Source organism: Bactrocera latifrons, unplaced genomic scaffold (genome assembly GCF_001853355.1).
Source record: "Bactrocera latifrons isolate USDA-ARS-PBARC rearing strain unplaced genomic scaffold, ASM185335v1 scaffold_235, whole genome shotgun sequence".
NCBI lineage: Eukaryota > Metazoa > Arthropoda > Insecta > Diptera > Tephritidae > Bactrocera > Bactrocera latifrons.
In genome coordinates this window covers 405984-431557 of record NW_017535908.1, presented here as the reverse complement: position 1 = coordinate 431557, position 25574 = coordinate 405984, and the positions used below count along the sequence as shown (strand labels likewise).

The 25574-nt window shown below is 38.7% G+C and overlaps 2 protein-coding genes and 1 long non-coding RNA gene across 4 annotated transcripts in view; all 3 read left to right on the top strand.

The window, feature by feature from the left end:
• LOC108968976 (lachesin) overlaps positions 1-14994 on the top strand; it is a 32815-nt gene extending 17821 nt beyond the window's left edge. For both annotated transcript variants that reach the window (XM_018933396.1, XM_018933395.1), the window contains 3 exons: positions 9956-10083; positions 12001-12169; positions 14225-14994. In XM_018933396.1, the coding sequence (XP_018788941.1) occupies positions 9956-10083; positions 12001-12169; positions 14225-14769 (842 nt within the window). In that variant the 3' untranslated portion in view covers positions 14770-14994. The remainder of the gene's footprint in view (positions 1-9955; positions 10084-12000; positions 12170-14224) is intronic.
• Positions 28-320, top strand: LOC108968977. Its single transcript, XR_001993365.1, has 3 exons — positions 28-120; positions 183-218; positions 284-320. It is a non-coding gene; the product is annotated as an uncharacterized LOC108968977 (long non-coding RNA).
• Positions 14995-19032: 4038 nt separating the features above from the next.
• On the top strand, positions 19033-22214 carry LOC108968958 (facilitated trehalose transporter Tret1-like). The gene is made up of 3 exons (XM_018933342.1): positions 19033-19282; positions 20469-20641; positions 20702-22214. Exons 1-3 carry the CDS (start codon positions 19141-19143, stop codon positions 21827-21829), a joined length of 1443 nt encoding a protein of 480 aa, XP_018788887.1. The 5' UTR covers positions 19033-19140; the 3' UTR covers positions 21830-22214.
• The last annotated feature ends 3360 nt before the right edge of the window (positions 22215-25574 follow it).

The following is a 25574-nucleotide window of genomic DNA, read 5'->3' as shown; positions in this document are numbered from 1 at the left end:
AAACCAGCTGATGGCAAAAACGGCAGAAAAGAAACGAGTGCACGTTTTGATTTGCTGTTACGTGGGGAAATTCCTATGTATATATTTTTTTATTTTATAAATTTACCAAAAAAGGGGCAGGTAAGTGCCAAATAAATTCTAATTGAACTAAATCAAAGTACTTATCTAGTTTTTGGTATTAGCATCCAATCGATTAAAAGTCCAGTTCCAGTCTCCCGGTAAGTCTCAAACACGAACAAGATTGCTATCACTTTAAAACTACAAAATCTTGCAAATATTCCAGAACACCAAAAAACACGTCCACCTTCACTAACTTTTCTTCACATAAATACTGTGTGGGTGTGTGTGTGTGGGTGAGTGCGCCTAAATGATGTCGTGCTGCATTTGCCACCACACTCACACATATTTGAGCACTTGTGCAAACAGTCGTGCAAACGAGTGTGTTTGTGGAGCACTGGCGGCATTTGTTGACTTATCTTCAAATTGAGTGGGGCTTCCCGGCACTGCAGCTTGTACAGTCGCTCCGGCGTCAATGGGTTCGGAGTGTTTGAGTCACTCTTGTGTAAATACTCCTCAAGTATGTGCACTAAGCACAGTTGGTGTGAGAGCTTCTTTAGGGCAGTTCTACAGCCGGAATTTATAAATCTTTTTAAATTACATTTTCCAAATTTTTGTTAGTTTAATAATGATAATATACTCCATTTTAAAATAAATATACGAATTAAGTGAAGCGTAACTGATTCAGACCAGTTTTATAAGTGTTAACATGAAGTCTTATCGAATCGCTGTGTTGAAACCCTTGAACGCATTAATTAAATTAGTATAGTAAGAAATTAAAGTATATACATATCGTCACCTAAAATGCAAAAAGACGTATTATCAAAGAACTCGTAAATAATTTTTTTTATTGCTTGCGATTCAGTAAATCACATTATTGGTTACCGATGTAACCAATAAATAACCAATATATAACCAACACATAACCAACATATAACCAATATATAACGAAAATATAACCAAAACTAAAGTTTTGTTTCAATATAAGTGGTTTCAGCTTCCGCTAGATACAACCAATATATAACCTACACATAACCGAAATATAACCAATATATAAACAAACCTCAAATTTTGTTTCAATGTGAGTGGTTTCAATTATCGTTTTTTTTTCTTTATCGCCTTTAATCTTATAAAAAAGTTATGTTAAGTTATTTAGAGTTTTAGGTGACGATATCGACCAGGTGATGCAATTTGAGAGTTTCAAACCGCTTTCAAGAAATTCCAAAGATTTTTTTTGCCTACAATAGCAAGCAGTTACCACAATCCAAAATACTGTTTTTTACTCTTTTGAACTTGAATGATAAATGGTCATTACTTTTTCTAAATGCTAATGTGGTTTCGAACCCAGTCCACAGTGCAATAAATTATAACTATTTTGTGAAAGCATTTCTACATTTACCAATTTGTTTTTCATTTGAGATCAGCTCCTCGAAAAACCTTTTTAAGACGTAATATTTGATCTGTTTGAACCCAACACCCTCAGATTTGGTCTAAGTGCCGGCAAGCAATACTTGTGTAGTAAAGAGTTCTTTCACGGCTTGCCCTGTATACGTATCTGTTCCGGTTCCAGCCGTATTAGATACACTCCGCACTCTGACTGTGTGTGTGTATGCTTTCACGCCACTACTTGAATTTGCAGTCATACTTAAAGTTGTGAAACTGTAGAACTGCCATATTGTACACAGACACACATACACCAACACTCACGCGCTAGCACACGGATGACTAGATTTTCCCGTTTTATTTGCAACGCCAACAAAAGTGAAGTAGCAAAACTGCTAGTGCTTATTTTTAGTTCTAATTATATTGAAAGCAAACACACACACACCATCACAAGGCTTTCCCAGAACGAAAGAGCATACTTATTTAAGCACATACATTTGCATAAAAGAGGCGAAAGCCGAAATCATGCCGCAAATGTAATTTACGGGTGATCCAGAACTCCTTTTTCCTCCTTTCCTCGGACTGAGGTATGTAACGGCATGGAGCAATATACGTCGAGATCTTAAATTGAAGTCTTTCGAACTTCTCAAGCGACATCGCTCGTTCTATGAGCACTTGAAAAGCTCCTAGAAATGAGGCCTTTTTCTGGCTCAAACGATATGAAAACAGGCAAAATTTACCCATTTGGGATGATCCCAACCTAAAGAGATTCAAGAGCTAGCATTTTATACAGAAAAAATAAACGATTTGGCATGGCATATGAGCCGGTGGAATCATCGGTCCACATTTCTTCAAAAATGATGCTTGTGAGAACGTAATCATCAATGGTAACCGTTATAACGCCATGATAACCGACTATCTGATGCCTGAAATTAAAGCTCGTGGTCTCGGTGGTATTTGGTTTCAACAAGATAGCGCTACTTCCCATACATCACATCAATCAACGGATTTATTGAGGAAACGCTTCCGTGAGCAGATAATCTCACGTTTTGAGCCGGTCGATTAACCTTAAAAATCGTGTCATATCGAGTAAAACACCACATTCACCAGTTAATCGTCGAAATCAGCGAACGAGTCTTCGAAAATTGGACCATCTAAGACATGGCCGTGGCCAACATTTAAAAGAGATGATCTTCAAAAAATGAATACAAAAAAAAGTTAGTTAAATTTGAAGATTTTGTGCAACCTTGAAATGGATCACCCTATAGAGAGTCCGTCTTCCAAAGGATGTACAATTTCAACACTCCTTAGTTACATAATCGTCTAAATGTCTGTATGGCATATCTATGCAGTTCTACCTCCGCTCACACTCTACTTGAAACTAAGCTGCCACTTTTGCCTGGGACAATGTAATTAATAATTATATAAATTTATAGCTTCAGCGGAGGGAGGAAATTTTCATTACAATTACAATGCATTGTTGAGTAACGAAAATCATTGCGTAACAGCCATGTGTGTAAGTAAGCAGCTACTCGACATAAGTTGGCAATTTTGACAGTGCTAAGCGCTTTAACAAGTTACACGAAAGTCAACAGAGTCGCTTATTATTTGCCTTTCCAAGTTTGCATTTGGAAGAGATTTGATTACAGTAATTTCGACGGATATTTGTGTATGAGCTCAGTTTGGCAAAGGCATTTGCACTTGTCATTTTCTTAGTGTTTGGGCAAAGTTTTGTCGAATGAAAGAGTCAAATTTATGTGTGGAATCATTTGTTGCCGCATAACCTTTTATAAATGTGCTTGATGGTGATAAGCTGCGAGCACTGCCAGTATTTGCTAATCGAAATGTAACTGTAATTATGCCGCACTTACCCATACCCAACACTTCCGATGACACAGTGGACTGCTGGTAATTCGACTTCATCCTAATTACCGTTATAGCATTATAATTAGCCAGCCAATAAAAAATGGATTGTACAATTTCAATTAAATTATTCACTCACTACGTTTGAGCACAGTGAAAAGCGAATTAAAACTTTTTACACTTGTAATCAAATTAAACAAAACGTTGGAAACTAATAAGGACGCAAAATAGTGCTTATTTTCATGCCACTCGCTTAAATGCAGCAATAGATGCAGTCACTTGCAGGACAAAGTTTGAAACTGATATGCTCAGCAGCACTGCCAACGCTGACGCTCTCCATGTCGGCGCTGCCACTTGTTAAGCAAAAATTAATTATGAGGACGAACATGTGCCGCCGAGCAGCTGCTGCGTGTTTGTTGTTGTGTGTTGTTGAGCGCCGCTCGTTGCTGCGAATGATTGTCACGGCAGCTGCAACGGATGTGCTGCTGAGAGGATCCTTGTGCAGGTGCAAGTGTGTTAGTCGGCAGCAAATTAACATCTAATTATGCCGATTCCCCACGGAAAGGGCCCCAGTGGGTACAATGCACTCGCTGCATGGGCGACTGCCAGCTACATGACGCTGTACAAGCTGTGCATCGAGGCGTACGTCGGGTATGAGTAATCGGTAGACAATTGCAATCAAACATAATTCTGTGTTGTCGGCTGCATAAAACCGTCTTGATCCTGTATCAAATTTGCTGCAACATTAGTCGAGTGTGAACGGCTGCACAGCCGCTTCCGTTATCAGTGCGAATCATATGCAAAATCAAATTTATTTGTAATAAAATGGCCAAGCTGCTCAGCAAAAGGAGCGTCGTGCACACCAGCAGCTGCAGTACAGTCTTACTTTTCACACTTCTTTCAACTGAATATATTTAATCCACACTTTTCATGTAATACACGCCCTGCCATACATATACACATGCACAAACACATACATTTGGTATTCAAAACAATAGCAAGCGCAGATAATGAGATTTTAATGACCAAAAACTGTCAGCGCATAAATTTAAAGAAGGAAGAACGTAATGAATTTGAGCAGAGCTTGGCACTAGGAACTCAGCGCTTTTCGGGAGAAAATTACTTATTATTTAAAAAACTATGTAACTGAAGGCAGTAAGTTAGTCACAAGTCAAGGGACTGTGAGCCGAATTAAACAAGGTCTTGGTTATATGTTTAGCGACTGATTCTTTTATTCGTTCGGCACTTTCAATACTTCACCACTGCTTGACAATTTTGCTGCCGTTAAGCATTACTTATGGATTGCCAATAGGAAATACAAAAAACAAAGCTTGGTTTGCAGTCTCAAATAATGAACCAAAAATTGCTATAAATCGTCGCCTATAGTGCAAAATAACGTAACATCACTTTTTTAAAGATTTACAGGCGATGGGAAAGTGATATAGTAGAAACCACTCATAGTAAAACAAAATTTGAGTTTTAGTTATAAAATGGTTATATATTGGTTATAAAATGCTTATATATTGGTTATGAAATGGCTATATATTGGTTTTATTTAGGTTATATCTGAGAGCGGAAGCAAAACATGTGATATAATGTAATTAGTCGTGAGATTCGGTTTGTTTGATGATACGTTGTTTTGCATTTTGTTTGACGAGCACCGCTCTAACTTGAAGCAGTTAGTAAGTATTTTAACTTAAGATTTGCCTCTAGAATAATTGGGTTTGTCCAAAAAACCGACAGGTGATTTTATGCCGAATCAAGAAAAAAACTCTCGCGCAGTATTCCCTGCACTCTCACACTCCTTGAAAGTGCACTCAAGGTCACCATGAGATTTGGTTTGCCTTCAGAATTTCCGCGTTTTTCACGGCACTTTAAATGAACAGTAAAACTGGCCGTTCAACGGGAAGTGGAAAAGGCGTGAAAGCGAATGGTGCAAAAATTTCTCACATGGCGAATGTAAATGCCAACCAAATCGGTGGAGCTCGTTTAGATAACGTGCCACACAAAGTCTAGTGCCACAAACAAGGCCGGTGATAACACCAACTATGCCTTGCAGAGCATAATTGTGCTTGTATGCTTGATATTGTATGTACACGTACATGTACATCTGGGCGCACATATCACCAAGTTAAGCGTTGCCTTGGGCGAAAGTGCGTTCACAAGCATTTAAACATTTTGATAACAGCAGAGCCGTCCCGCCCCTTTCGCACAACCGAGCTGTAGGTGGTGTTTATTGTGGCTGGCAGAAAATTATAAAGCACACAGCCGAACCAGGCATTTCGCGCACTGTTTGCAAATTGTGCAGAGCCGAGTCAAACCTGAGGCGTATTCGCTTTCCGCTGTTGTTTTGTTGGCAACGGAGCCTCGCCCCGCAGCTGGCAGTTGGCAGTTGGCAAAAAGTTACTACAATTTTACAAGTTTTTTACGGCCGCCGTCGCTAAGCAGTTACGGTTCGCAAGTGGCAACGCCAACGCTGCTACGTTTTATCGCCACTTTTGTTGTTCAGCCTTTGTTTTTCAACCTTTTCCCAGTTAACAACGTTGTTATTTTGATTTTGCGTACTTATTGTTCTGTAAAAGTTTATCAAGTTTTTGATACATGCCAGGAAATGTGGAGAAGACCTAGCCAAATACACATATATCTTTGGGGTTTTGTGGAATCAGACAACCTCTGATACAGCAACTAACAATTACGCCGGAATAGAACGTCTTACAAATAACGGTTTCGCCTTTTATTTGCATTTACCACACAAATGCACTTCGAAGCAATCAGCAGATGATCAGTCACGGAACTAGACCATACCTCCACTCTCACATTCTTGAGGTGTCGTCAACTAGCGACAAGTCACGTCGCTCAGCAATCAGTATATGTGGCTGTCGGGTATTCCTATATCTTTTCCAAAGTGGTGTGGGGCCAAGAGGAGCGCTGAAAAGGAACAGCCGATAAATACTGCTTGGAGCGAGTGTGTAAACAATGAAATAAAATTGCTTTTGCAGCATTAAACAGCCCGTGTTGCAGAGAAGATATTGAGAAACGCCCTCTTGCAAGCAACATAAATAAAGTTGCGTATACGTCCAGGCTACTTGCGGTGGCATACACAAAGTATACAAGCATTTTGCTTGGCATTGCTTAGTAGGAAACAGTTTTCTAGACAACGAAAATTTCAATGCTCCACACACAAAGTGGCGCATTGGTGGGGCCTTTTTAAGTATAATAAAATGTATGTTATTAAATTGTATCAGGTTAATTAAATTGATATTGGCAAGCGTAAGGCTATCTGTTAGGTTAACAAATTATGCGTTTGCTTCAATAATAACAGTAGTCATAGATAATGGTGGGAAATGCACGTTAAATATATATAATCGAATTGTTGTTAAGCTGTGGGTGTGGTCGTTAGAAGTAAGATCCAACTAATTGGCCTGCAGGCATCTGCAAATAAGTACCGTTAATAAACAAGAATAGTTGAATAAATATAAGGTGCTGGGTAGAAGAGAATTTATTTTTTCGGTTTTAGTAGGAAACTGCGATTACAAGGTTCTCCTTGTAACAGATTTTTCAATAAGAGCGCTACAAAAGTTTTCAAAATAAAAAATAAAAATTTAAATAAAAAAAATTCTTTATTCCTAAGAATATATATTCGATGCCCTTATGTATGGAACTGGATTTCTTTTGCATGGTCAGCACAGGCGCGCTTGTATAAGTCCAGATACCGCACCTAATTAATAACGGTTTTCAAGCATATATCCGCTGGTCTATTGTAATTTCACTTTCGATATTCCTACGAAGTTCATCAATTGTTGCTAGATTATTGACATAGACTATAGACCAGACATAGCCCCAAAGGAAATACAAGGTGGGTTCCAAAGTAAACCGGACTTTTTGAATCTAGCGCCCACTGGTGGCGCCATCTATATGTCGACTGTTGTGTTAGTGTCTGCTACATTTATTGTCCAGTGAGAATGTCATGATATTTAATAGATTGGAAGTGAAGTTATTGCGTTTTAAGTGTCAGTATATTTGTTATTGGTGCCAACATTAGATTTTGTTTGAAAATTGGTAAACCTTTTACCGAAGCGTTTCAATTGACGAAACAAGTTTATACAGCGCGAATTCATCAAAAATCAGCCGAAATTATCATTGAAATTCATGGAAATGGAATTGAACATCTCCGAAACATCGATTTATCGCATTTTTGCCGAACATTTGGTCTTACGAAAGGTGTGTGCACGGTTTGTTCCGCACAAATTGACTGACGACCAAAAATTGCTCAGAATCCAACATTCGAGGGACAGCATTAAAGAGGTAGATTTGATCAAAACCACTCCCCGTATTGACGTGATTTAGCACCGTGCGACTTTTTTCTTTTCGGAAAAATGCATTTCCCCTTGAAAGGAAATCGTTATGCAGACGTTGAGGTCATTCAAAAGGTTTGCACCGGCATACTGGCAGCCATACCGGTCAACGAGTTGAAACACTCGTTCGACATGATTTTGGACTGTGCTAAAAGTTCTATTGAAGTAGAAAGAGACTATATTGAATGAAATAAATAGATTGTGCCGAAAAAAGCATTTTTTTCTGTTAACGTTCTGTTAACGACGTCAAATCGCACGACCAAAGCGACCAATTGACTCAGCAATTTTGTGAGATAACACGTTTACCAAATTTTGTATACAATAAACCGATTATGCTATTTGCTGTGTGGCCTATGGCCCCATCCTGTTGGAACCACATATTGTCCAAGTCCACATCATCAAACTCAGGCAAAAAAAAAATTGTCAGTTACCATTGAGGTGACTCCCATTCACAGTAACTTGTGGGTCTTGGTCATGACCGTTTGCTGCATGATCAATAATGCATATTTTTCTTATTGACGAAGCCACAAGAGAGCCTCATCGCCGAAGAAGATTTTTCGATGTTGATCAATTCGCGAACATACGACGATTCTAGTGGTCAACCGGCTTCAGATCTTGCATTAACTTGATCTTCTAAGGCTTAGGCCAAGTTTTTTCGCAGAATTCGCCACAAAGACATCACAGAGATGTTCAACGATTGAGAACAACGTGTGAGAAACTGATTTGGGTCTTCCTCAATTGATCCGCTAGCGGCAGCAATATTCTCGACTTACCACTTGCACTTCTTGGTCTTACTGGTATGGGAATATTTTACACTGTGCCTGTGGATTAAAATTTTTCTACTAGATTTTGATAACCATAAATTGGAAGAAGCGTTATTAAAGTTGACGCCACTGACTCCGTATTTCGGTGAGAAATTTTAATAATGTCGACAAATTGTTGAATATTCCCAGGATGAAATGCCAAACCTTACTGAAGAGAAATGTCCAAAGAGTGGGAAAAATATACCCATCGGTCTACTTTTGTAGCGACCCTTTTGAAAAACCCGTTATTTGTACACACGAACAGCTCAGTTTCTATTTTGCCACATAGTTTGAATGTAAGAGTATAGAGTACAGGGATTTTACTTGTCCGAATTAATCACTGGTGAAGCATAAAATCTGGCAGTAAAACGTTTATGTGTCAGCCATAAAATCAGTACTAAATGAAGACTATGCTTTAGTGGCATATTAAAATATCAGATCAAATGCTAACTTTACGATATTGGGTATCAAAGTAAGGTGAATAAGACAGTTAATAATTACGCTTTATTACAGTCGATCATTGATTTGACAAACACCAGCTGCTATTATAATAGTGGCAGTCATGATGTTCCACTCACAGCTTCGTTTTAGGACATTCTTAGCGCCTTTTGTAGAATCCTACTTGCTTTAAGATATAAGTGTCGTAGTTATATTTAAACCAGAGTTGAATATGGTGTTAGGTTGCAGGATACATCTTATATTGTAGAAAATTAAATTATATTTGCACTTGTTCCTAACCTGGTCTCGGTACATAAAAGTGAATTTATCCTCATCGAAGTGGACTTCGGAATAAGTAGAAAAATTTGCTCTTACAAATTCTCATCGCACAAGTGCAACTCTTTCTTAGACAAAACTTGAAAAAAAAAAAAATTTAAGTAAGAACAAAAATCAGTAGATGTAAAAAGTAAAGGAAGTTAGGAAGAAAGTAAATTTCAGCAAAGCAGAGTTGGACATTTATACACACACATTAATAAGTAAAAGCTGCTAAATTAAGTAAAATAACTGCATGCGAAATCCCCCATATTATCAGCTAACAATAACTTCACTAAAGCTTTTTCCTAACTGCACAAGTAAGAGCGTAAGAGCGACAGACACATGTCTTCATAAAATACCAGAAACATATGCTGCTCGCTCGGCTTCATAAGTAATGCGCTTTATGCCAGTTAAAGGAATAGTCGAAATTCTGTTGTTGTTTTTGTTGTTATTGTTGTGTTGGAACTCTTACTAAACATCCGCCAGTTGTTGTTGCACTACTAAACTAGGCAATAGGCGCTGCTGCTGCAGCTGTATAGCTATTAGACCAAATGAAATTTATCTGTTGTAGTGCGGAGGCATACAACCGGAAATAGTGCTTGCTGCCTATCTGTACTACGTTACATACTAAACTACCCGTGTTTTGCATGAATGCACAATAATCACTAACTCGAATATTAATTTGTCTTTCTCTTTATGGTATGACGCCTTCCCGCACGCCTCCCTCCCGACCGTTAACAGTGCCAACAGCAAGCATACTGGGTGGTCCCGACCTGTACGTGGATAAAGGGAGCACTATCAACCTGACTTGTGTAATAAAGTTCAGCCCCGAGCCACCGACGCACATCTTCTGGTATCATCAAGACAAGGTAAGTACATTGCACATATGTACATACAAATTCCTTTTAACAAGCAGACAGTAGAAGTTTCACAAATTGAAGACTTGCTCCAGCTTTTGTAATTTCTGGTCACAAAAAACGATGCTTGAGTGCCGATGCAATGAAAGAATAAATAATTAAAGACTACAAAATTTCAAAATTTATTGGCTACATGTGAGGCTTGCATGAGCCTTAAAACATTGCAGCAGCCAAATGAACCTCACGGAAGGCGAACTCAGCGGAGTTAATTAAGGAGCTTCACAGCCAAGAGGAGGCGAAGCATATTGCCGCATATTTACTTAACGCTCACTATTCGACGGGGTCTTATGTTCGACACAAAATATTTGCCAAAAGTGGTGAATCGCTGCCTGTTCACACACACACACACACTCGCGCACTCACTCACATCGAACGCATAGTTTTCATGTTGGCACGCTACCAAAAAAATTTCTCCAATAAATTATCAAGTTCAAGTACCGCACTGGCGGCGGAGCGCTGAAGTAAAACCGTACGAACCTAGCGTAGCGGCGCGTCGCGGCGCAGCGTGTGCTCGGCTGCGTGGGAACAAACATGTAACCAGTTTTAAAAACTTTTATCGCGGCAATTCTTTATCGAACATCACATACAAACATAACCAGTTCATTTGTTATCGTCGAAGCGGACAGCAGCATGCAATGTGCACCGACGGTGCCCGTCGAACTCTTCGGAGCCACGCTCTCGCTGCCATCAAAGGCAGCGTATGTTTGTATGTTTCGTACAATGAACGCCCACTTCCGTGTGCGAAGAATGCAGGAAAATCGTCGCCTGAGAGCTGGCGGTGATTTTCGTTTAAAATTGTATTAGTGGCAGCGTGGCAATTGATACGCGGCGACGCCTGCATGCTCAGGACATAAACGTTGCACGCCTGGAGCGTGCCTCAGATTTAACGAGCGTGCCACTTGCAATTGCCACATGCAATGGAAGACATGAAACAGCACCAAAACTTGTAAAGCGGTGCAAGTGGTTTGCGGGGCGATCAAGGAAATCTACTTTAAAAGCAGATCCTATCGCATTTGTTGTGCTGACTGAACCAAAAGCTTGAATAGAAATAAAGCATACACAACGAGGTATTCAAAAGAAAAAATCACAAAAGTAAAGGAAAACAAGTAGGGAGGGCTCAGTTCGGATACGTCGAAATTTGTACGAACTCGTAGCGGAAAACGACCAAAGTCAACTAGTTGTGGCCTAAAGGAACAATCGCTTTTGAACCTGTGTGAAGAGAGAATATGGTAAATCTTACTCGCCGAATGCAGTTCAAATCGTGGAAGTAGTTTGTGAAAGATAACATGTGGTTAGCGGGACCTAACCCCTAGTCGAAGCTTACAACAATGGTTACTTTCTTCTGTTATTCGTTTAACATTCAACACGCTTCCCAGCTATAACTTAACCCTTCTAGAGAATGGGAAAGGAACGAAATATTCCCCCATTGTCGAAATGACAATTTTCAGTTAGCAAACTGACGCCTAGCAGTGTTAGGGCGAAAAAATTGGGTGGCGAGTTGTACTTGGAAAAGAAACTCCCACTATGGAAATAAGGCTTCTGTTCGCGGATAAGCGTATAAAAGGAGATAATGAAAGAGACTTGCAAGAATGTGGAAGCGCATGTAAAGGTGCTGAAGTGCTTCCGAACGGTATTGATAATGTTTATAGGAAGGGAAAGGATTGCTAATATTATATGCCAAAATTGAAATTCTCATTTTCACGACAAAGCCAACTAACTAACCGATTTGCACATTTACAATAAATGCATTTGTGGTTACGCCGGTGTCAATGAAAAGCAAAAATATTATAATGTACATATATATTGTATGGAGAAAATCCATATTCGTGAAAACAATATATTATTTATTCTTACTTTTTTCTCCTACAGGTGCTATCAGAAGAAACGTCTGGAGGTCGCATAAAATTCAAAACGATCAAATCTGAAGAAACGAAATCCATTCTACTAATTAGTGATGCTGATCTACTAGATTCGGGCAAATATTCTTGCTACCCATCGAACACCGAGATAGCGAGCTTGCGGGTCCACGTGTTACAGGGTATGTACTCAAAGCGGATTTATTATCATTTCTATAAATAAATTTCAATCCGATATGAAATGATGTATTAGGTTAGGTTAATCTGATAGGCATATAACCCACGCATAGACGAGTTTCGGTTCTTTGAGATACCAGAGGTCCAAGGACCAGTTTCAAGGACCAAGAGGAGTAATACGCCTGAGCTTGATCAAATTTTAACATCCTCTACGGCTCAGCCTCAGTATCGATTCCATTTCCAGTGTATCATACCTTGGGGAACCCAGATGATTACAGCGTATTCTTGCCAATGCGGGACAAGTGCACCACAGTGGCTCCATTGTTCACCTGGTGCCCTATTTCAGGCATCGTGAAAATAGTTTCCTTTAGCCTTTTCGATCGGTCAGCCCCATATCGCGGGCATGAGTCGCCATCAAATAGTGACCAGTTAGTATTCCCATCATGCTCCTATAGTCTCTTCTATCAAGTGCCAATAGGAATTCTGTGTACTTCCGATTGTCCGTTTCGCACATGACTTTGGCAGTTTTGCACCATTATATCTCGTTCCATCGAGGCTGGATTTTCTTTAGCATGCTTCAGTCAATACGTTCGTGTAGTTATTGCCTAGATTTTCCAATGTTGATAACGTTTAGGGGTGTTAGCCGTACATCATTCTTTGCAATCTCGTCCATTATTTCAAACCCCTCGATGCCTTTGTGACCTGAAACCCAGCAGAAGTGAATTTGCTTACTTCTTGCAACATTTTCCACTGCCGACCTGCTTCTCAAGTCACTTCTGACGATATGCGATACGAGTATCCTGCCTTGTTGGCTGCTTGACTGTCTACGTAGATGTTGACTCTGCTGTTTGCTCAACCGTTATTACCCCCGAGCTATGCCCGAAGATTCCAAATATATTTAAATTCTCGTGCATTCTGTAGACGTCCCGCTGTGCTTGCCGCACAGTTTTCAACGTGGAGGTCTATAGGCGGCAGCTTATAAAACATTGCTAGCTTTAATCACTTTTTCCTCCACGTTTTGCCCCCACAGAATTTTGCTGTTCAAAACTAACCGAAATTACATGGTACTGTCTTTAGAAAGAGCTGTGTCCCATTTATCGAAGAGAACCTCCATGGAGGTTTTTGTGCTTTCTTGTGAACACAAGCAGATCCGTTTTCTCCGTGCTCAACCTCAGACCCGTTTTATGTATTAAAATGATATCCTGAAAAGAACGCATCATCACTTAAAGGTAATAATAAAACTAGATTTATACTAGATTTACTATGTGAGGGCTGTAATAGTGGAAGAGATATCTCTTCAAATTTTTCACATAAAATGACGCGAACACCGTAGTTCAATAAGTTTCGATGGCTTCGTTTGAGGGTTATACGGCGTTGCACAGTCTTATGACCTTCCCATAAGGATATTTATTGCTATTGTACTGTTTAAGATACTCTGAGCTATATATATCTGCAACGTCACCTAAAAATGAGGTTAATGCGAAATAAGGAACACATTTTAGGGTGGCTTTCTCTGAACGAAAGACCACACTCTTGTTTTCAGGCAAAGGGTTTAGGCATACTTATWTTTAAATCGCCTCAAAATACGAAATCAATTTTAAATTTGGAAGGCTTAGAAAAAGAGATTACAGGAAATCGGCAGATAAGTGTGCACATGTGCGTACATATTCCGACTGAGCCTACCGCCTTTGCTTCTCTACATGTTTACCATCGTTAATGCGAGTATTATGCCTGAAGTTTCGTTTAACAAAAGTCCGTTAGCTTCAAGCTGTACACATTTATGTAAGTACAGATGTAACTGTGTATGCGAAGAGGTGACAGACTAGGCTTAACTTAAGCCCTCGCTTAGCTCAATCCTTGTGTCATTTCAACGTGAGAGATTCTTGAATCGTTTACTCCTACGCTGAGATCTCTTTGTCAGCCATTCGCGCTAATATGACGTCGCATGTGTAAATTAAAAAACAACCAAAAAACAAAAACACGTATTGTTTCACCAATTTCCCCTCTACTCTACTTCGATTTCATTAGCCAGACGTCTAACTGATTTTATGCACTTTCAGGTGAGCGACCAGAGGCGATGCAAACCAACTCGGCACCCACAGCTCGACACAGCGCCGCCGCCCAGCCGAACAAGCTAATCAGCGCTTTAGTCGGCGCTTTCGTTCTACTGCAAATATACACATTTCTCTGCAAGAATGCCGGCCATATAACCGAACACAACAACAACGATCAAAGCAAACAACGTACGCGTGTAGCAGCGCTGAACCCACGCCGTGGCCCCAACCCCAGCCGCACTTCCAGTCGTGCGCATAGCAGCGCTCAGCATTTGCCACTCCAGCAACAGCAAAGGCCACAGCCACGACATCGACAACAGCAACCACAACAACGAGAATATCAGCATTCAGAAATTGGCAGCAGTATTCTCGTACTGCTTGCGTTGGCGTTGTTGCGTTGCAACAATGTGACAACCGTTGACAGCATAGCGGCGCCTTCCACCGAACAGCTGACGCAGCGCCACCGACAACCAGACCAAATGCAACGTCAAAGCGCGGCGCAAGCAGTGAACTTTGACGCCCTTGCGAAAACGTCATCAACTGCGCGGTGATGAACTAATCGACAGGGGGGCCAAGGCCCCGCACACCACAAACACTAGAGCGGGTGAGTAGCATGCAGTCGGCTGGTGGAAGGCACCAGCGGAAGGCGTTAACCTCAGCCGTTCATATGGATGTGTGGTGGCGCGACGGCAATGGTGACTGGGCGCATGCGACCACAAGTACTCTAAACAGTTCAAGTACTGAAATTTATAAAACTTTGGTCGGCTAATTACGAAGTATGTATGTATGCGCTGTCTCTTATACACATCTAGATGTGTATAAGAGACAGATATGGATGTGTGGTGGCGCGACGGCAATGGTGACTGGGCGCATGCGACCACAAGTACTCTAAACAGTTCAAGTACTGAAATTTATAAAACTTTGGTCGGCTAATTACGAAGTATGTATGTATGCGCATGTGCGTATATTTTATCTATGTAGGAGAATTAGCCATGCTCAAAGTAAACAAAAACAAAAACAAATTCATAAAACATAAGCATTTGAGTAAGCAGCCGAACGCCTGACGGTAATTAGGATGTAATGTCAGTAATGAAATAGTTTAATTAAAAGTTATCAGACTAAAAATGTTTTGAAAGGTATAAAATATCTTCAAATACGTATTTAACTAAATCTGTATAAACAAATTAGAACTATTCATAATTTGTTGCGAAGTAAGCAGTAACTAGCGATAAATGTGTACATATATTTCCGTATGTCGCTTGTAAGTATGTATATATTTATACGATTTCATGGTTGTAAGAAGGCCGAGCTCTTCCGAAGATGCAATGATTTACATTTAAGAAACCATAAATCAAAATTAAGATAGTTTTAGTTTTTTTTCATAACGGGGCTAGCTTTATGTGTCTCTATTTAGGTTTTTGAACTCATAACAATCTCTTTAAGAATTCACGACGCCTCGCTGTCCTACTAATTTGTAGCCTATTATTTTTTACATGAACAGGGTGCATTAAGTTTGCCACGAAGTTTGTAACACCTAGAAGGAATTAGGAATGATATGGGACCATTATAGCATATAGCTGCCATACAACCTGAGCAATAGGAATTAAGTGCACGCTGGAATATTTTTTATTTGACGAGATATACTCATGAAATTTAATATGGCTCATTCTATAAGGCAATAATGCAATCCAAATAGTAATAAGTCTAATACGGCTGTTTAAACTGACGTTGAGCAATACAAAGGCCCCATCAGCTACCAGAAGAACCTCTCCGAGCCATTTGTATACCAAACGATCTTTAGGCGAATTAGTGACGTGCGACTTCTTCAATCTTCTGTTCGAGCTGCAGAAGTACCATCTTCTATGAGAGTGTACAGCAGCTGGCGTACACCGATGATATTGATATTATAGGCCTCAACAAACGCGCCGTTACTTCTACTTTCTCCAGACTGCATAAGGAAGCAAAATAAATGGGTGTGGTGGTGAACGAGGGCAAAACGAAATATCTCTTGTCAGCAAACAAATAATCGTCGCACTTGGCTCCCACGTCACTGTTGACAGTCAAAACTTCGAAGTCGTAGATAATTATAACCGACATTAACACCAACAATACCAACCGGACTGAGAAGGCAATTGAAAAGTAAAGTAGTCTCTCGACGAAGAAAGATACGAGTTTTTTAGAGAAAGCTTCTGCGGAATGTTTATGGTCCTTTGCAAATACCGCAGTCCTCCTCCTCCACTCCATTAGAAAAAACAGGTGGAGAAGGATCTGACTATAACCGCGACAGCGGTATCTACGCCAAGAAAGAAGAAGAATACAGTCTCCAAAAAACCGTTCAGCATACAAACTGATCGATCGGAATCAAGTTCTTGTACAAAAATGTACATATTTATTAGGAAGGGTATTCTATCTTCTGTGCAACGGAAGTTAATTGCTTTCTTACGTCATGAGTAATATTTATCTTTTTGCTTCCAACAGCTTAACAGTATCTTCTTCTAAGTTCATCTAGTTGTTATGGTCTCGTTATCGATCGTTATTGAAGTAGACCTCTAGTTCGTTGAACATTAACGAAGTATTCGGTGTACTCTGTGCAGAGAAGATCACAAAGGGAGAACACCTTTACAATTGAGACAACAGTAGTCGTTAGGGTTGGTTATGAAAGTCCTTAAAGCAGGTTTATGTTGTAAAATTGTTGTCACTAACATGCTTGTTCCTTTTCGAATACTGGCTAAAATTTCCTCTCGGTAATCTTCTTGTCTTCTTCAGCCATCAGTACATTTTTGAATATAGTTAAACGTTTATTAACGGTACACGATGATAGAGACTAAGAAAATGATGAGACTTTGACAACCAAATATATTTCATTACCGCGACAAGTTTAGAGTTATCTTTAAATTCATTTACGTAAGTTTTCAAAAAAAAGTATTTTTATTGAAAGTGTTATGAATTCAATCCATTAACCTGTTGAATGCTAGTTATCATATATCCATTGTAGTGTGGTTAAATATATTTATAAGTGTTTTTATACATGTAGTATGCCGCTATCCTCCTAGTTTCTAATAAGTAGTTGTATTCTCCACTGAGCAGGATCTGTAAATAAAAGTATTAGTCAGAAACAGAATATTTTTCTCAACGTAAGCAAATATAAATGTATTTAACTGCAAATACCTGGAAGGGTATGGGTAAATTAAAGTTAAGCTACTATATTGAAGAGAAGGACATGTTGTAAAACTTATTTCTTAAGGCCTAGATTTGTAACTTGAGAGCCAGATATGTTCACCTGCAAAAATATGTTTGTGAAGGGTGTATTGGACAACTGTTTATATGTATGTATATGCTAAGTAATAATAGATTCACTACATTAATGTAATAAACGAAAAATAATTACCTAACTGTAAATGTCTCATAGTTTTAAGTGTAGATTGTAAGGGATACTGCAATGAATTCAAATAAAAATTAATCAATAAAAGAGAGAAATTCTGCAATTTACTAATATACATATATACTATTCGGGTGGATCAACAAAAAAGCAAAAGAACAATATATTTTTCCCCTTTGATAGTCTCAAAATAGGTTCTTGAACACCTCTGTGGAAGTTTCTTCAAATAGGAACTCCCAATTGTAACGGGAATGTTCTCCGCTTTGGGAAAAACCTTCAGGTGTAGGTAAATCTTTATATTAAACTAGGTAAAGTAGCACCCAGACTTCATTTTAGAAAGTAATCCTTTCCGAAAATTATAATATGGGCTGATCATAACTTAAATTAGCTGTTTCGGTCGCGCGATCTGATACCGTTAGACTATTTCCTGTAGGGCTGCGTCAAGTCAATGGTCTATGCCAATAAGCCAGCGACGATTGATGAACTTCGTACGAATATAGGAAGTGAAATTGCAACAGTATCGCCGATTTATGGAAAAATTTGAAAATTGGCTTCAGCGTCTGGATTTTTGCATGCGTGCCTGTGATGGCTATGCAAAAAAAAATCGATTTCCATACATAATTGCATCGAATATACTTTGACAGGAATTGCATTGATATCAAAAACCGTTTTTGTTTTATTAAGAAACAAGCTCTTTTTTAGCGCTATTATTAAAAACCCCTTTCTATGGTATATAAAAAGGGTGATCCATTTCGAGGTTCCCTACTTTTTTAAATAAAAAACATAGAAACTTGAAATTTAATTGGGCATGTCAAAGTAAAACGATATGACTGACCAGATAAGAGATATTTTAATTTACTTAGAGTTAAGCGCGGATCAATCTAATCATTTGAAAAAAATCAGTATCAATATCATAACTTACCATAAATATATTTACACTCAAAGCTATATACATACTCGTATATTACATTTATCAGCATGAATGTGAATGTGAGCGTCGTTGCTAATTTGCAAAGTAAGTCATAAACGAAACTCGATAGATTTTTTTGAGAGTCTCATATCGGCATTTTATAATATACTTGTATGATTGTGTGTAGATGAGATAGCCAGCTATAAAAAGTGATGTAGAACTATTACACTTTCGACGAACGCCTCTCACTTGACTCTCGCGATTCGCTCAACTGCTTACAACGAAACTCTTTCTTTGTGCGAGCATTGTACATAATATATTGCACTCTCGTATGTTCGTTGCGATTCCCGCAAGTGTGATAAGTAGACATGTTGGAGAGATTAATTTACAACAAAAATGCATTATAAATATTCCATGGATTGACAGTATATGAGTACAATAAGCTTATATCACTCAATCACGCTAGCTATAACGCAATATAATGTTTAGGGTACTCCACAGAGCCGGTATGTATATACTGATCGCCCGCTTCGAGAACTCAGTATGCGCGCGACTAAACGAGAAAGCTGTTGGCAAATAATTACTTGTTACTACATCTATTTTTAACTGAACGACAATAAGCTTTTAGCGAATATGGAAAACCGTGGCGCATATCCGCCTATCCAGGCGACTGGACAGCCAAGCTATGGCACAATAGGAACTCAGACCACTACCTCAGAAGGTTGGTTCGCACGCAACCAAGCCAATAAGCCGCAAATGAACTCAGCCGGAGCAGGTAAATACTTTTTAGTATTAGGTGTTGATAGAAGCGAAAATTTGTCTCCGACAATACACTTTGAAGGCTTCTCTAATTCTGAGTGAAAAAACGGAATCTATAAGTCTGTGATCATTTACACCTTAGCAGAAATGAAATTCAAAATCGTTAGTACATTCTAAAGTAAAGTAAAGTAAAAAGAGGAATTTTCTTCGAATTTGTTATTTTCCCACTGTTCGCCAAGGCTGGTGTTGTTGCTTTTGATACTGAAATGTCGGTTGCTTTCGGCGAAAAAAACTCCGTCAGCATTTTGATGGAGTTGGAATGCTTGAAGGTCATCGCGTCTGCTATCCACTGTTTGATATTGAAAGTGTACATTACGACGAACGGAGCAGCAAAGAATATTAATTTTAAAAATCTAAGAAAGGGAAGTAATGAACATGACCAGCTTAAGGAGCTGTTTGTACAATTTTCTGAAAGTTTTAATAATTTTCATATTTTTGTAAACGAAATCAATGTCTTTATAATATTTTTTGGACACAATCGTTTCATATGAACGGTTGAGGTTGTATGAAAGTGAACACGCCCCACACCTCTTCAAGTTATGAGTGTATTAAGAATACCACTTACCTCTAAGCTAGAAAGTACAAAACCAACTGAACCCGCTTATCTTAGCGTTGGTGACTAATGCTAACTCAAAGCTACCTACATTCATCAAATCATCACAGTTGCGATAAGGAAAAATAACAAATACAATTTCAAATTGCTTACCTTGTTTTACATTTATAACTTGATCGAAAACTTTGCCAATAATGCAAACACGATTTTGCCGAATCTTTTGAAACATTTCACAGGTAACAAGTAAGAGAGGTAAGGAAAGATTACTCTTTTTCTATTTTGAAATAATCTTTGTTTCTACCAGATAAGGCGAAGGTAGATTATTGATACTGACGATATCTCGAAATGGATAGGAAAATCAAAATAATCGGATTTGGAGACGCAGTAAAATGTTTGACTTGATTGTTTTAGGGAGACTTATTTGTTAAGACTATTTTGTTTAACAAAAAACCACTAAGAACCCACACACATAATGCTTTCGATTAAGTTTAGTACTATCATCAAAGCTCGTTTTAGATTAAATGACTCATTCTGCTGCCCTACCGTTCTTGTGTACCGATATTCATATTCCAGTCTGGTATATTTTCAGCTCTGTTCGTTTTGGTTTCGGGCGGCATGAACATCGCTTGGAGCTGTGGCTTTGACAATGTGCAGGGTTTCACAACAAATATCCACATCATGATATGTTGGTATCTCGCTGCAATTATCGGAGCTGCAGTTTCAGCATTCATCACCAACCGCGTATCAAAGAAACTCATTTATGTAAGTTCAACACAAACGAAAATAATCGAATATTTTGACTTTGCTTCTTTTACATTTCAGATATTCTCGTCGTTTCTGATTCTGATCGGAGGTGTATTCTTCGTGGCATTGGCTGATAAATACGGCGGCATAGCTGTCGCACGTTATTTAAATGGGTTCGCTGTGGGGCTCGTGTTCGTCCCAATGATTGTGCTCATTGGCGAAGAGGTGAACAGTGGACAGCGCGGCTTGGGCGCCGGAATCCTCGTATCAGGCAGTATATCGCTCGGAATATACCTCCAAATTGTAATCGCGTCCTCATTCAGTTATAGCGCATCAACTTCCAACAACTCATTTGGAACCACACAGCTACACGGCATCATCGTTATCATTTACGCCATATTAGCGTTTCTAATGTCATACTTCTTTGTAGTGGAATCACCCATTCTTCACTTGATGCTTAATAACGAGCATGAGGCTATCGATTGTCTGCGACGTCTGCAGCGTCCGTTCGTTGTAACACAGGAAACATATCAGCGTTTGGAGGAGCATAGGCGCTACATCGAAGCCAGCGAACCGAATGGCGATAAATGTATACCAGCACTAGTTAAGCTTTGCTTACTCCGTGGCCTGGTTGCACTGTCATTCTCGCCAGCCATTGCGGCAGCACTTTTATGGTCATCTACAGTATATGCAGAACAATTCATCACTTGGCCTTGGATAATATACGGGTTGTGTTTGTGGCTAGGCACCTACATAGCAGCCTTCTGCCTGGACTCAGTTGGTCGCAAGTTGGTACTTCTTATCGGCGCACTTTCTAGCGGTGTCTTAGCGATCGCCATAGGCGCCATTTACAATGACTTCGTCAACTATTTTATTCCGTCAAAAATGGGATATGTGCTGTATATGCTCTTTGTGCTGGGGCTAATGGTGAGCTTCGTCAACGGCGCGTCCTCAGCCTATTTGACGGAAGCATTTCCGCTGCGCTTAAAACCCTACTACATTGCTCTGCCCTTCATCGTGGAGATGCTCGTGTTACTTATTATCGGCGCTTGTACGCCAGACAAAGACAGCTTGGCCGCATACTTCATTACATTTGGTGTCTTTTATTTGGCGTTCTTCGTTTTAAGCTTCCTCTGTCTACCAGAGACTAAGCAAGTTTCATTGCAAGAAGCTCAAAGTAAATTCAGAAACATTTTATCCCAATGAGTGTGATTCAATTACAATATTATTTCATTATGAATGAAGTACTTTGTGATTTTTTCTAAGGTTTTTTACTTCATCAAAAATTATTGAAATAGTAAGATATACAGTTATTTTTTTTTTCGTTGTATTCGATTGTACGAAGTCATTTTAGCACACATTCGAGCCTAACTTTGGTTAAAGAATCTAAAAACACCGCACCGAATGTCATTTATGTGATATATCAACAAAGGCATGAATCACGAAACCCGCTAAAGTAACCGAAGAATCAGAAGAAGAGTCACAGGGCAGTCGTGTGTCATTTTCATTATCTTTAATTTATATCTACTTTATATATAGGCTTAAAAAGTCATTTAGCTATATGTAAATACATACATAGTTATAACGCAAATGTTAATGAATGTTCTCTGGTTAGAGTGCTAGGATAAATTTAAAATAAGCCGCCATGCAAAGATTAAGCGGGCGACATCTTTCGGGAATGGTTGCAAATCATTTGAAAGCTTTACAAAAAAGACACACACCTAAAGTTTCCGCTATACATATATACAGGGCCGGCCCGAGATAATTTACCACCCTAGGCAAATTCCAAATTACACTGGGGAATGCTCCCTCTAAGCCTACTTTGTCTTAACGACAAAATATATAACGTTTGTAAATTATTAAGGTCATTTGGATTTTTTGGTTTTAAAACTTCAGTCGAATTGACATATGTATATGTATTTAAGCAGCTGAAAATTTTAAACGACAAATAAAAAGAATTCAATTTAGTTATAGCTCATGAAAAGGTGAATACTTATTAAAATAGACATTAGTTTTCATTTAAATTACGATGACAATAATGTTTGGTCCAAAATTGGTGTGCTGCGCATACGAAAAAGACAATCAGTCAAGTCCATTTGAACTCCATGAATATCAAGTAAGCCAAAGCTCAGTAGTGCGTACTATTCCCAACACCGTCACCTATCTTGAGACTCAGCAGTCATTATTGGATAATATTCGAACGAATAGAATCACGTCCCGTACACACTGAACAAAATATAGTAGCCGTAGTTGAGAGTGTACACGAAGACCGTGGAGAGACGATTGGACGTCGTTCGCAGCAACTCGGGCTGACGTATGGAACGACTTGGCGAATTTTACGTCGAAATCATAAATGAAAAGTGTACAAAATACACAAAAACTTAAAAACTTTCAAGAAGATCCAACGTTTACGAGCTGTACTTTGTTAAGCGATGAGGTCCATTTCTGGCTCAATGGGTATGTAAACAAGCATTTCTGCATTGGGGACGAAGAGCAACCTGAAGAGATTCAATAGTCGCCATTTCATCTAGAAAAAACAACGATTTGGTGTGATTTGTGTCTGGTTAGAACGTAACCGTCAATGGTGACCATTATGGTGCCATGATAACCGATTATTTGATGCCTGAATTTGAAGACCGTGATCTCTGTGACATTTGTTTTCAAAAAGAAATTTCCCACATCAATGAACAGTTTTATTTTCGGTGAGCAGGTAATTTCATGTTATGGACTGGTCAATTGCCCACCAAGATCGTGTAATGTCACAACGACTTTTTCCTTTGAGGATAAAAAGTAAAGTCTAAAGTCTAAGCGGACAATCTCAACGGTTGGACTATCTGAGACGTATCCGCGGCCAACATTTGGTAGAGAGGTTTTCAAAAAAATAAATGCTAAAAATGTTCTTTCAAATGATAACAAACATTCTCAATAACATAGAAGCTTATTTTTCTTTAAAAAAAAAAAATAGAGAACCTCGAAATAGATCACCTTTTACTACACCACCCTACTAAGCAAATGTTTGTTTTTGTGCAGCTACATAAATATAGTTGGTAAGGTATATAGGCAGCATTAACTTTATTGCTCCTACTAGATATTAGCTGACAGCTCTGGTTTCCCTACACTTACTATTTTAATTTATATTCCGATTTTATTCAAAACACATTTAAGGCGTGTTGTCTGCAAAACATTTAAACAACTTGTCACTTCAACAGCGAATCACGGATATTTTAACCTTTACCTAAAAACACACAAAATACAAATGAATAATCAACTTCAGAACTCCAAAGAACCCAACTTACTAATTTGGCACGATGGCTATGAATTCTCTTTTTTTGGGGGAAAAAAAAAAGACACATGTAAGTAAGTCGACATTAAGCATGTTTCCAATACAAACAATAATAGTGACAGCAACAATAAGTCTCCAACAGGAAGTAAACAAAGGCCAAGTAGAGGCAGACTAAATGTGAGAAATGTTGGCATGAGATCATGCAGCGAAAATATGAACCTTTGTACCACGAAAATATAATTTTGTAGTGAAGAGAGAATGCAATAGACACCACGAATGATATTAAGTATTGATATTATTGCATTCAGTATTGAGCTCATTAAATGAGGTCGCGGTGAGTCTTGATGTAATGAATAAGAGAATTTATGTGAAATAAAAATATTTAAAATTGAGCGAAAATTTTTAGTTTTTAAAATTTGTTGTTTTTTGTTATGTTGCTTCACTTAATTCTTTCGGATATGTGGTTTTTTTTTTTTTTTTTTTTTTTTTTTTTTTTTTTTTTTTTTTTTTTTTTTTTTTTTTTTTTTTTTTTTTTTTTTTTTGCCGGCCGTATATATTATCGTAAAACCACATCACTCAAATTTAATTTGCTCCAGCCAGCGGAAATACTACACACACAAGCACAAAATCGCTCTTAATGTCGATCAAAGCTTTTGCTTTGTTTTGCTTATCTTTCATCAAGTACAATTTATTTATTAATTGCTGATAACTACTGGCGTCCACGCACGCCACTCTGAAATCTGGCCCTCAGATGTTATCTCAGATATTAAACCAAATCTATTCAGTGCAGAAAATTTATTAATTTATCCATTTTCAAATAAACGAACGGTAAGTAATAATACCCTTGGCAGGTGTATGGAATGTAAGAACTATATGTACAACTAAGTCTGAAAACATGCTTTGAATCAAATKGCTTAGTTCTTTGCTTACATAGTTCTTTCCAAATTGAAGTTACTTAACGAAGAAAAGCAGGTGGGGCACAACCCTGGGGAGGAATGGTTCGCCTTCTCAGTTTAGCTCGACTTCAATTGAAAATTCGTTGGCTAACCAAAGGATACTTGTTCTTAGACCGGAAGTCGTGAGCCGCTTGAACCATATCTAAAAGAATCGTTTCTGGCCACTCCCAAATGAATGGCAATCGCAGAACTTCTACACATGACTCCATCCCCCAACGTTTACAGAGTGTTTCGATGTCGGCGGTTGTGTGCAAATTTCAGATCAACAACTTAAAACCTTACGGACTAGCCGCGAAGCCACCGTTTGAGAGGGTCATGGGTAAATCGACACTCAGCTTGTCAAGCTGCTCATTGATGCTCGTATAACATATGGTATGTACTTTAAAAGGTCTCCGATGTTTTCTTCAAGGCGTTAAAAACTTCAATATACCGTGTTGAGGGTATAAAAATAAAGAGTTAAGTTTATATGTGCCCACATGTATTATACCCATTTTAATGTTAGTATGCTACATATTCAGTGCTTATCAAAGTTGCCAGATTGGTTACTTCAACTTATTATTTTCTTCATTACAAAACCTGTTATTGCTGGGTTTTTAAGTATTCACAATCCCTTACTGAGTTACCTGAGTTCTATGTAAGTAAGAATATTCTTTCCCGGTAACATCACAAAAGTCATCCTCTCGAACTGTAGATTTAGAGAAAAATCCAGGAA

Bases quoted from the DNA above. Each gene is read 5' to 3' on its own strand.
- LOC108968958 (XM_018933342.1), top strand. From the start codon at position 19,141: ATGGAAAACCGTGGCGCATATCCGCCTATCCAGGCGACTGGACAGCCA. The intron at 19,283-20,468 runs GTAAATACTTTT...GTATATTTTCAG, and splicing joins AATGAACTCAGCCGGAGCAG to CTCTGTTCGTTTTGGTTTCG. The intron at 20,642-20,701 runs GTAAGTTCAACA...TTTACATTTCAG, and splicing joins TATCAAAGAAACTCATTTAT to ATATTCTCGTCGTTTCTGAT.